This window comes from Mytilus trossulus, chromosome 7 (genome assembly GCF_036588685.1).
Source record: "Mytilus trossulus isolate FHL-02 chromosome 7, PNRI_Mtr1.1.1.hap1, whole genome shotgun sequence".
Lineage (NCBI taxonomy): Eukaryota > Metazoa > Mollusca > Bivalvia > Mytilida > Mytilidae > Mytilus > Mytilus trossulus.
The window spans coordinates 38,389,965-38,403,518 of record NC_086379.1 but is presented as its reverse complement, the minus strand read 5'-3'; the positions used below and the strand labels follow the sequence as shown (position 1 = coordinate 38,403,518).

Below are 13,554 nucleotides of genomic sequence, written 5' to 3'. Positions count from 1 at the left end.
TGACTTTTGTGTTCGATTAGGTTCCGTGTACGTTTACTCCAAATTCCTTTATTTTCTATAAAGGCGTCTGTCTTGACAGTAAGTTGACACGACTTAAAACAAGTTTAACCCTTAAATGTAAGACACCAGATGGAAATACTCACACAGGAGAGCCAGTTTTGTATTTCTTTAATGTTAGAGTTCAATTATTCATGGAGAAACGACTATATGTTTTCTGTATTCAGCATAGAATCATATCTTCTAAATTATAATTTTCCGCACAATGTCTGGATATTGGTGGACATGCATCATTGCGAAACCAGACATTTACAAATGAAAATTAACACTTAGACTATAGCTATTTAGTAGGAAAGTAAATGAACAAAAGATAAGTAATTCAGAAACATGCATGGATCACGCAAAATTATGCAGGGGGGACACCGGAGTAATGGGAGTTTGCTTCTTGCAAGACATTCGCCGTGAAAACAATTTGATATGACGACAAGCCTTTGTTTCAACTTTGTTTTAAAATTTCAAACATGAGGCTGTTACGGCCCTGGTCAATGTTCTTAAGTAACACATATTTTCCTTTCATTTTGTTGTTAGCTTTCTGAAATATTTTTTTTAAATATTATAGACTATTATGATTCTTTTTTTTCAATTTCAGTTAAACACTATTTCTGATTTGCTTTTTTATAAATTTTAACATGTTTAAATGTCTTTTTCATTTTCTTCGTCTTTTTGAAACCCTGGTTTTGTATTACCACTGACCAGTTCAGTAAAGAAACAGCTGCTTCAGGTTTGCATAAATGTGTTTGTAACCAATCTAACATGCTTTTATTTCCTTATTTTTTATTCCGTGTCTATAGATAGTCTTGATCGGGCAGGCAAGATTTATTTTGTCTGTTGGTTGCTTGGCTAGCGTAAGCTAATCGATTTACCTCACATTTTGAAGTTGGATGGAGATTGTTTTTAAATAAATGCCGTACCTTTCTACTTTGGTTTCCTGTCGGATTTTTCTCAATTTTAAATTGGGAAGTTTTATCATTTGTTTTGCATAATTATTATTTTTGACTTGCAAATGAACGATTTATAAATCTAGTCCCATGTGTGCTAGCGAAATGTCTTTAGTGTAATCTCGGAGTGTAATTTTTATTTCAACTTTTATGTTTGCATCAGGACGACCTAAAACACTAAAACTTTCTTTTTTTTAAGAATGACATTCGTTACTTCAAACAGAAATCGCTTTTATCTTTTATTTTATTTTGCAGTAAAAGACCGGTTTCTTAAAAAAAACTTTCATACAATCGACTGAACGAAGTATAAGCTTCGGGAAGGTCAAGGATTATAACATATTTTTCGTAATTCTTAAAAAAATCGAATAATGGTCGGATTGAAGCTTTAAATACCTACCAAAAAATCTCATTGAGCGAAAAGACTTTCATTTTAGTAATCTCTGGTGTATTAATGATGGCTTGGTTTGACATGTTTGAAGCGATAACAGACGAACTATGCTTACTAGTGCTGCATAAAAAAAAATGAGGATATGGTTTGTCCTTTATGAATCTATATTACAAATTGGACTTCAATAAGGATAATTTTTGTCTCATAGAAAAATCGGTAGATTTTACTGATAATTTATTTTTCGACTTTTATCGGATATAATAGTTATTTAAAAAAATACAAACTGGATAATTTTTTATTAAAGTTTCGTATGCATCATAAATCAAGCTCCGGCAACTTTTGAATTGTTCTAATATAAATAGTAATGATTTTCATCGGAGAAAAAGATAGATATTTTTGTTGTGGTTGGAAGAATCGTAAAAGTGTTATTTTTCTTAATTCTGTTTGTTTAATCGGACATCGTAGAGTCTTAATTTGATTTCTTTTTGCCGAACTGGACTTCATATTGTGTATTGAATTGAAACATGAACGCGAACCTCCTTGAGAACACCTGGATTGAAAGTTTGCAAACGTTCCGACAAATGAAATTCATTTTGATATGTAACGAGAACTTCAACGAGAGCACCTAAATGAAAGAGTTTATCTATACTACAATCAGTTTTAACTTAGAAATTTCCGCTCAAATATATAGGAAATAAAATTATATGAAAGCAACAATGCAGAATGTTTCTTTTCCATTTTTTTAACAATGTTTATGTTTATTTCAATTTGGTAAGTAGACTTATATTCAATGCCAAAGTAAATATATGTTTTCTTTTAAAACATTCAAAACCGTGAGAGTATGCCGACAAATATCCAGTCAAGGTCGTTAAACTTAAATCAACTTATCCATCTTTATCGCAGACTAAAATTTATCTCATATAAACAGAATACATGTTCATTTATTACAAGTACGTCAGGGTGCATGACAGCACAATAATCTTTTTACAGAATATTTTTGTTTGATATTTGCTTCTCTTCCACAATTAACGCCCGATTTGGCCAGTGACCGGTATTACAATTTAACACAGTTTTAAAAGTTCAGTGGGCTGCTACTTCATTTAGAATTTTGAGCATGACTTTCTGTTTATCATATTCAACATACGTCAACATTATCTTCGTCAATTTTATTATTCAACAAAACCTTGTTTTTCATTACAAGCTTTACCATATATCAATATACAGCAAGAGAATGAATATGTGTTGCTTACCGGAAATATAAGATACCTCGATTTAAATTTTGCACACAATAAATAATTTCTGTGTAGTTTTCCGTGTCTACATTTGATTTACGAATACAATATAGTAAAACAGAAAAAAGAGAAACGGTAAATATACAGGCATACATAAAGTTTCGTAAATAGTTGCAAAGGACCACACGTTACTAACATGACATGAGGTTTCATAGCATTCGACAATTTTTGAAACTCATGTATATATGCGAAAAAGAACTAGTGCATTTGAGCAAATTAAAATCATGTCATATATCTAACTATTTATTTTCAACAGATTCACAAGTTTTGCATTTTTAAACCGCGCGTGTGCATATATATTTTTATGTTTTTATTTTAATTCCTTATATATGAACATGTTACGTTTATTATTCATTCGTTTGTTTAAATAGTGAAGCATGTGACTTTACTAAGACTGTACGCATTTAAAGTTTGAAACAAAAAACGATAGATACATCGAGGTCGTTTTGCTTGAGTGATTTACCTGTAAAAAGGCCGGGTCTCATCTATGTTTAAAACGAATTAATGCATGTTTGAAATAGTTTAACGGGGGCGTGGCCTATTAGTTTAACGTAACTAACCAGCAACTTGATTTCAATTGATTCACCGCAGAGAAATCTATTTGACTGGCGTTAAAATGAATTGATATGAATTGAAATGAATTAAATATAATTTTTAATTTTTGTCAATCTTTATCAAATAACGTTCAATCTCATTTAAATAGCGTTAACACGTTTTTGTCCGATCAAGTTAAATTCGGGTTACTAGTGTATGCAGTGTCTAAAAGACAAGGACGTGAATCTTAACTTTTTCTACCTTTTCAGTTCCGTTATATATGTTTGATATCATTTTATCTGCTGTTGTTTTTTTCTATGGTCCGGTTGTTGTCTCTTTGACACATTCCCCATTTCCATTCTCAATTTTATTATGACTTTCTATTGGATAGCATTTATTTTGAAACAGATTATCAAACATCCATAAATTTGATTGATAGATTTTTTCAATCTGTTAAAATGATGGTTCAGGAAATGTTTAAATATTTTTTTTGCAATTACATAATGCATGGTCTACAGAAAATTGTATGGCTACTTAACATAAAGCATACATGAAATTTACATAATTTTCAGTGAAAAAGTTAGACATTTAATTTTATTTTTTTATTTTTAGATATTATCCTTATTAGAGACCTACCAACAAATTGCACAGAAGGAAAAAGCTGAAAAGGAAAGAAAGAAATATGTTAGAAGGAGGAGTTATCTTACTTATGCTGTAAGTTAGTGAAATTGACAATACGAAATGTTATTCCCATGTTATTCCCATGTTATCATAGATTATGGATGATCAGAGGAGGATTTAGGAGGGTGTCCCCCTTTTTCGGAAAAAAATTGGTTGCTTATATAGGGAATCCCTGAAGCGTGACTGGAGTGGGGCCCCCTCTTAGGTCAGTCAGAGGGCCCCCCCTGATGAAAAATTCTGGACCCGCCACTGTTGATCATCTCATTGAGATTGATTTTCTCGCTAGAATGGCAAAAGTAAGAAAAGCAATCGAGTTGAGATGACCAATGATAATCTGTTTATCTCTATACAATCTATGACAATGTTGTTAATTTCATTGACACATGCACATGCTACCTTAATTTCTAGCAATAATTTTTCATATCACTCTACTGTGCTGAGAAAGGAAATCATCAGTCTGTCAGATCAAAGAAATTTTGCATTAAATAGCGTTAAAGATATTTAGAAATGTTACAGGGATGTATCATTTGAGTCAGGTTTTAGCTAGGAAAGAGGATGAAGTCCTTATTGTTTTCATTCAACTTTTTGGTAATCAGATCTTTCAATATGGTTTTCCCAAGCACAAATTCTGTATAAAAAAAAAGATGTGATTCAGTAGAAAATTGATTTTTCTTTTTATTGGTTTTTGTACCCTTATAAATGTCCACATATTATTTTCAGTTTTACATTTCAGTCTGCAGTACAATTTAAACTTTCTTGCTTAAAATTAATAACTTTTAGATACATGTAAGGCTATAAAAAGTATTATGCATGTTTGACTGTGAGGAGGTTGAAAAATGAACTTATCAAACAAATAACTTTGTCTATAGTGACTTATGTCATGTATGTATAGCAAGATAAAATGACAGGCTCTAATCAATCTGATATTGAACAAAAAAAAAAATGTACTTTACTTTACACGCTAAACAACTGTTTTAAACTAAGAAATAAAACCTGTATTATACTGTACAGATTTACTTATTCAATTCACATATTCAAATTCTGAATTTCAGATTTTATTTTGAGTCCAATTTCAAGACGAGAATAAAGAGTAATTATTGTACTATAAAATTATTATTTTTTATTCAGGCTGGCATGGATAAATATGGAATGGTTTCTGTAGCAGCAAAGAGGAAAGGATTGTTGGCATCTCCTAGTACTGGTGGGTAAGTACCTTACCATTAAAATAGAAAAAGGGATACTTTATGTCTATAAGTGGCCAGGTCAAGGTCATAGTCTTACCTACATCAGTCGTTAACTCATTAGAATTTTATTTTTGTTTCCCAGTTAATTTTCATTCATGCAATTGAAGAGGAAGAATGTTGAATGAATGATTCTGTTTAATAGGCTACTTAAGGTGGTACCCAACACTTTCACTAAAATTAATTTGGCTCGTTTAATTTTCATAAAATTTTGTCATAGTATTTACTTTGACCCTTTAACAAAAATATAAAAATATAAAAAAATTTGAACCAACCGTTTTGGCAGAAAAATTACACTGGTTATATAGCAGTTTGACAAAGACTAGTTTTTATCATTGAGAAGCTTAATATTCCTTGTACAACACAACGTCATTAAAACGTTTAGCTGACTTTACAGAGTTATCTCCCTGTAGTGTTAGGTACCACCTTAAATAGAAAGGTAAATTTCATTTACTATTATTTTGATTTTTGGCGAGATATCAACATTCACTTTGCCTCATTAAAACTCAACAGAAATAAATACAGGTTCTGATATGCTTAATTCAAGTATCAAATTTGTCTGTACTTGTATTTAATCTTGATTTAAACCTCATGTTATATTGTTTGTTGTGGAAACAGATTAAAAGTCATTATATTTGCTTTTTATTTTAGGTCGAAAGATGAAGACACTATTATCTCCCCTGTGGAACCAGCTGAAACGGTTACAACCTTTGTACCATTGAAAGACGAGATATTTACACAGGAGTTACATTTAGAAAATAGTATGTTTAAATTGAATTACAAGTAATTAGACCCTCTTACGTTAAGTGAGTTCAGAAAAAAATAATTAGAAGATAGAATTATCTCCCTTCAACCATACTTCTAGGGTTATAATTTGGGACAGGTTAAAATTGATAATACAAATGATCTTTATAGGAAATGAGAAAAGCAAATCAATCTCTTATATTTTAGAACAAGTAACTTTAAGTCCTGAATTATTCTCTTTTGACCAACAATATAATGTTGCCTTTTCACCACACAGCTGCAGTTTTATACTGTAATAAATAAGGCTTTTATGATCAAACACATGTTTTGGTATAGAAACATGAGTCAACAAAAATTGTTAAAATGTACCAAGATTGTTAACGATGAACACCAATTTATATGCTGGGAATTTATTATAAAAATATTTTACATAAATTTCTTTTAAAAGAAACATGCGAATGAATTGTTTTTAGAAAAAAAAATAGTATTTCTTAAAAAAACAAGTTTTCTATATTCAACTCAATAAAGATTGCAATTAGGTTTTTTTTTCCCCTAAAAAAACATCTATAAATTTGACATAAATCATTAGAATGGTTCAATATTTAATGATGTGAAAATTTCTTTTTCAGATATCTGATTGGTTTTCCATATTTCATTTTGGAATTTACTGAATTTACATTTCCAGAGTTCCAGCCTTTTGAGATGACTGTATTAGTTTTCTAACATTTCTTTTCTTATATTTAACAGTGGCTGGTATGAGTCAGAGACTTGCCCCTCCAGAGTTCCAGCCTTGTGAGATGACTGTATTAGTATTCTAACAGTTCTTGTCTTTTATTTAACAGTGGCTGGTATGAGTCAGAGACATGCCCCTCCAGAGTTCCAGCCTTGTGAGATGACTGTATTAGTATTCTAACAGTTCTTGTCTTTTATTTAACAGTGGCTGGTATGAGTCAGAGACATGCCCCTCCAGAGTTCCAGCCTTGTGAGATGACTGTATTAGTATTCTAATATTTCTTGTCTTTTATTTTCCAGTGGCTGGTATGAGTCAGAGACATGCTCCTCCAGAGTTCCAGCCTTGTGAGATGACTGTATTAGTTATAGAATTCTAACATTTCTTGTCTTTTATTTTCCAGTGGCTGGTATGAGTCAGAGACATGCTCCTCCAGAGTTCCAGCCTTGTGAGATGACTGTATAAGTTATAGAATTCTTACATTTCTTGTCTTTTATTTAACAGTGGCTGGTATGAGTCAGAGACATGCCCCTCCAGAGTTCCAGCCTTGTGAGATGACTGTATTAGTATTCTAACATTTCTTGTCTTTTATTTAACAGTGGCTGGTATGAGTCAGAGACATGCCCCTCCAGAGTTCCAGCCTTGTGAGATGACTGTATTAGTATTCTAATATTTCTTGTCTTTTATTTAACAGTGGCTGGTATGAGTCAGAGACATGCCCCTCCAGAGTTCCAGCCTTGTGAGATGACTGTATTAGTATTCTAACATTTCTTGTCTTTTATTTAACAGTGGCTGGTATGAGTCAGAGACATGCTCCTCCAGAGTTCCAGCCTTGTGAGATGACTTTATTAGTATTCTAACATTTCTTGTCTTTTATTTAACAGTGGCTGGTATGAGTCAGAGACATGCTCCTCCAGAGTTCCAGCCTTGTGAGATGACAGATTTACACCCTCTTCATAAACATTTGCTAATAAGGAGATCACTTAGATGTAAAGTATGTAAAACATTGATGATATCTTTGTCTTTTAGCAATTGGTTGTAATATTTTCCCAATTTTTATACGCTCGTCTTTTAGACAGGACGTATTATGGTATACTGTTATCGGTCTGTCGTCCACACTTCGGACAATAAATTTGATCTGAATTTGGTAAGTTGTTAATAGCATATTGTTGATTCATTTATTTTCAAGGGTAACAATTTTCATGGATGAAAGAAACAGAAAAACAAAGGATATGTGGTATCTATCCATGACATAAAATCAGCACATGGACAACACCAAAAAAACACTCAAGCAAAGGAACAGTCCTTTTATTGCTGTTTTTTATCTCAAGAAAATTATTTTTTTTGTTAAATTTTTTCAAAATTGGGGGTTCATCTGTACCCCTGAATTCCATGAAAATTGATATCCCACAAATAATAATGAATCACAATATGTACTGAACTGTAGTAATAAAGTACTCAGTAAATAAGTGTAAAAATTACTTCATTACCAAACTCTCTTATCCATAACAACAAAATGTATTAAGGAAGGGAGTTGTCTCCATGATGTCAGATTAGTATTATTTTCTTTTTCCAGTATAAGAGTATAAATAATGAATGAAATTATAATCTTTATATATTTTAATGCTGACAAACAAGAATTGTTTTTCCCGATTAAGTATGAACTTACAAGAATAGAATGGACATATTTTATCTTATAATTTTCGAATTTATATAATATTTAGGACATGTATAATATAAAAAAGAAGATGAGGTATGATTGCCAATGAGACAACTATCCACAAAAGACCAAAATGACACAAACATTAACAATTATAGGTCACCGTACGGCTTTCAACAATGAGCAAAGCCCATACAGCATATAGTCAGCTATAAAAGGCCCAGATAAGACAATGTAAAACAATTCAAGCGAGAAAACTAACAGCCTTATTTATGTAAAAAAATGAACGAAAAACAAATATGTAACACATAAACAAACGACAACCACTGAATTACAGGCTCCTGACTTGGGACATGTACATACATAAATAATGTGGCGGAGTATTTCAATATTTATCTTTGTTATTACAGAAAAGAGCAAGCCCATTTGACCTATACTTATCTTTTACAGCAATGTGAACACAACCTTAGCAAGCCAGAGTTTAACCCGATATCCATTAAGTTTAAGATTCAGTTGATTGCCATGTAAGTATTGTTTTACAAATCAGTTTTCTCTTTAGCTTACTTCAGTGATCTTTAAATTGTTATATCTTAAACATTGATTTTTTTTTATTGTTTTTCGCTGGAATAAAGAGATTCTTTTCACAAAAAATCGTAAAATTTATTAATGATTTTATTTTAATGCTGGCAGCAAAAAAAAATAAAAGGTACCAATGGGGCAATATATCTTTTGGATAAAAATTTTCCATACAATTATGTCTTATGTATTTAAATGAAGTCTCTTATTAGAGAAACCTTATCATTTTAGGAGCCATATACCAGAAATAAGGATATTTACATCCCCTGAGCTGAATTTTGATAAGGTATGTAATCAGTAGAAACATAGAAGCTATGATTGTATACTGCCACAGCTGTTTCTAGAAAATTTGTTTTATCAGCAGTTTGAACATTTTCCCTTTGATCTTACTGTCCAATATGAGGGGTGGCAGGACTTTTTTCGGGACATTGTGATTGGGTGTTTTTAAGCTCCAGATTTCAGGATCCAGGAATTCTTTTTTCAAATTTTGGGATGTCAGGATTTAAATTTCATTAAATTCAGGACTCATGATTTCATGTTTTTAATTTGGGATTTCAGGATCAGCACCCCTCTCAGCCCCCCTCTAATATTGTTACGATCATGGACATGACTTAATACTCAAAGATATTATATAAATAACACATAGCTTAGAGGGTGAAAGAGCAGATTTTTACCACGAGAAAACATTGTTAACCGTGGCGAAGCCATGGTTGACAATAATTTTCGAGGAGTACCAATCTGCTCTATCACCCTCTCAGCCATGTGTTATTTAATTTATTATACTGAAAATCCTATTATTATTGTCTTTTATAGATTAATTTTATTTTAAAAGTATTTTTTATGACGTCACATACATAAACAACGTTACGGGTATAAGATGTTTTATTTATTTTATTTTGACATTCAAATAATAAAAGGTAGAAATTAAGCATTGAATTTAATTACTTGATGAAACGTTGACTGAACAGGGAACCGCCTTTCAACTGGTTCCTTTTCACCACATTAGATCATCAGGAAACGTTGACTGAACAGGGAACCGCACGGAATTTCCGAATCCACTCCGAGGGTATTCCGACTGGAAGAAGAAAAACCCGATCTTTTTTAATCATGTTTTTATTTTTATTTGTACTTCTTCAAACAGAAAAAGGTCGGCAGAATTAAAAAAAATCTTCAAAATCGTTTTTATTTTTATTTCAAAATTGTGAAAAACAGGGTCGGCGGATCCGTAAACCAACTAATAAAAAAAAAGTGGCATAACAACGTTACGGGTATAAGATGTTTTATTTATTTTATTTTGACATTCAAATAATAAAAGGTAGAAATTAAGCATTGAATTTAATTACTTGATGTAAACTCAATTTATTGTCCTTTAAATTATCAATTTTTGATTGGTTTGGATGAGAGGGTAACATTAAAAAAATTGTAAACCCCTTAGCCATGTGATAGAGTAAATTAACACCCTCATATTAGCCAATCAAAATATGTCATTTTAACATGAAGTATAATAAAAGGCAATATTAATATGTGATATTGAATGTTTTGTTAACCCAAAATCTTACACAACACTAACAGCAGATTTCTTTGAGTGTGTAACCAAAGTCCACATCTTTAGTTAGCTTGCTTGTTAGTTGAACCATGAAGTCATTACTAGGTCAGGTATAATACCCTCCTTTCTAAGTAGCCTAGTTCAACAGACAGATATATTGGTTATATGTCGGACTAGTCTACTCTTAATGTTGGGTAGTTTACCTAACCTAACAATGACTTCATGGTTCAGCTAACCAACAAGCTAACCAAAGATATTACCTTTGGTTACACACTCTATGAAATCTGCTGTAATATATTAATTTGTTTTAGGATTGTAAAGTGATATTGACTGTATGTAACCCAACATCATACAATACTAATATAAATTTGACAACACTAGAAGGGGACACCCAGGATGACTTCAGCAATTCTAAGGTAGTTACTGTATACGATGAAATATTCAATACACATTAAAAAATAATCATATGTTTGCTAGAGTTTCGAAATATTTACCCAAAAAGTATATAAAAAAACATGAATTCCAAGGTAAATTCAAAAAGTTGGAAGTTTGTAAAGTCTTGCAAAATTCAATGTTCGACTATATCAATCGAATGGAAAACAACACTTCATATTCAAGGAAAATTTTGGTTTAAACCTTGTTTTATTTATTAAATATAACTCAGATATTCAGGTTTAAGAATGATGTGTATGTATAATTTATAAAGATATTTGTCAAAAGAAATTATTAAATTAAGCATGGTACATTAGTCTATTTTCTAAAAATAACCATGATGTCACTGTGAATGGAAATATTTAAGATTAGAGTTATCTTATGTTTTAATTTATCATAATGATCAAAATTAAGTTCAATAATAAACTAAATACATATTTAACCTGACAAAGAATGATCACTTTAAATATCCTTACTAATACATATATATGATGAATTTTAGATAACCTTGCCAAAAGATACTATAGTTGTTAGTCGTCGTGACGATGCTGCTCTGTATGATGTTGGTAGTCAGGAACAGGAAGCTCAGAAGGATGATCCAAGGTATGATGGGATTTATGGTTTATGATATTTAGCATTTTTAACAAAAACTCAACATAATTTTTAAAAATATTACACAAAATCATTTTTAAAGTTATTTGAAGGCAAAGATCAATTTCATGTCACACCTAAAATTACATAAAAAATATATTACTGTTTTGGGGTACCAATTTTTGTGGATTGATAAAATATTATATTTTCGTAAGAATTGTCAAGTCTGCTGACAAGTCTGTAGAACATTTTAACCTTTGTTTATCCTTATGAATTCGTATTTTACCTTTACCCACAAATCCACAAAATTTGGTATCACAACAATTCTTTTGAATCTTCATTGTTTAATATGAATTTATATTTTTTTCTTTGATCATCTATTAGTTTAAAAAATTCTCATAGATAGTTGGATTAAGTTAATATCATGGTGGCAATGTTTGTAAGAAAATAATATCTCTATTTTCAAATCAATGTTATCCCCTGGCACTTGGACAATTTCCCTGGTATTTAGCATCAACAGATTTACAGCTTAACTGTGAAAAGTAATTACATAAAATAATTAAAGAATTAAATAAATCCTGAAATAATAAAAAAGCATTCAGTGTAAAACATCTTTGCCATTTTTTTTTTAAATTTGATCTTTGATCTTAGTGACTTATAGTTTCCTTTCTCAGCACAGTAGAGTGATATGAAAAATTCTCGCTAGAAACTTAAGACACATGTGCCATTATCAGTGCAAACATCAACGTCGTCATAGGCAAAATAGCAATAAACAGATTATCAGTGGTCATCTCAACATGATTGCTTTTCTCACTTTCGCCTTACCTGCTCAAGCTAGAAAATCAATCTTGGTAAGATGACCAAGAATAATCTATAAAATTATCTACAGTAATCTTGTCTGAAAATCATGATGTTTCATGTTTCAGGCAAACTTATTACTGTTCACACTGAAATTTAGAGCTGAATGTAAAAATCTTCTTTAACTCTTGTATATGAAATGCATTTGTATGTCCAATACAATTATCAAATATCTATAGTATATACAATTCTCATTGATTTTCTGTTTCAGTGTTATAGCTTTCAGAAAAGCAAACAAAGTTGGATTTTATGTCAAAGTCAAACCACAAGTTAAAGATGGGGACATACAGGTAATTTAACAATAATACTGTGGATTCATTTATTTTCGTGGGTACCAATTTTCTTGGATTGAGGAAAATTTAGATATTCGTTGATATTTAAATTCATGGTTTTGGCAAAGTCTGCATACTTTCCTTTAACAAAACTTGTATTTTGTTGATCATTCAAATGTGTGGTTCCCCTGTTTCAACAAAATCCACGAAAATTGGTATCGAACGAATATAAATGAATCCACAGTAATTAAACATTATAAATGGTAATATTGTATTTTTTCACATCCCTATTTGAAAGGAAAAAATATAAATAAACACTTTATAGAAGGAAATGTTCTCAGAGTGTACACTTAATGTTGCACAGATATTGTGATAAGTTTTCCTCTTTCTATCTTCAATGGGAAATTCAACCGTAAACTTCATGTTTTTTAATTTACTCTTCAAAACTTATTTAAGATAAATTGGACCATTAAATTTGTATATATATATAAAATATCTAAAATTCCTATATTCATAAACGATTTCCCCCTTTTTTCAACACACACAAACACACATTGAATTTGTCACTTTACATGTTGGCACCATTAGATTGATTGATTGATTGATTGTTGGTTGCTTAACGTCCAGTGGCAAATATTTCATGCATATTCAGGACAAGAACAAGTTTACAATAAATTCAATGGGTAGGTCCTGTCATAATAGAGGCCATTCGGGATGATAGTCTGGGAAATTTAGACTGCCACTGAAATATGAGGGTAAATTGGATAGGGACAGAAATTTGGCCTTGCAACAGGCCACCTACAAACCCCTCAAAGAGTTGTTGCAAGGGTTCTTAACGTGCAAAGAGCGTGGTACTCTCTTTACACGAGGCATCAGATTTAATGTCCCTAATCTGATCGGACGTGACTGTGAACTTGATACATCCCGCACAGCCAAACGGACGCCCCACTTCGACAAGCATTTTACAGCCGGTCGGAAGAAGACCAAGTGACCATATTTCTATTCCCCAGTCTC

The 13,554-nt window shown here is 31.3% G+C and overlaps 1 protein-coding gene across 1 annotated transcript in view; it reads left to right on the top strand.

Moving 5' to 3' along the window:
- Positions 1-13,554, top strand: part of LOC134725042 (dynactin subunit 4-like) — a 31,597-nt gene that overhangs the window by 15,388 nt on the left and 2,655 nt on the right. The window contains exons 5-13 of the mRNA XM_063588532.1: positions 3,822-3,923; positions 5,019-5,095; positions 5,783-5,892; positions 7,490-7,599; positions 8,716-8,789; positions 9,073-9,127; positions 10,699-10,803; positions 11,322-11,422; positions 12,480-12,558. Of these exons, the coding sequence (XP_063444602.1) occupies positions 3,822-3,923; positions 5,019-5,095; positions 5,783-5,892; positions 7,490-7,599; positions 8,716-8,789; positions 9,073-9,127; positions 10,699-10,803; positions 11,322-11,422; positions 12,480-12,558 (813 nt within the window). The remainder of the gene's footprint in view (positions 1-3,821; positions 3,924-5,018; positions 5,096-5,782; positions 5,893-7,489; positions 7,600-8,715; positions 8,790-9,072; positions 9,128-10,698; positions 10,804-11,321; positions 11,423-12,479; positions 12,559-13,554) is intronic.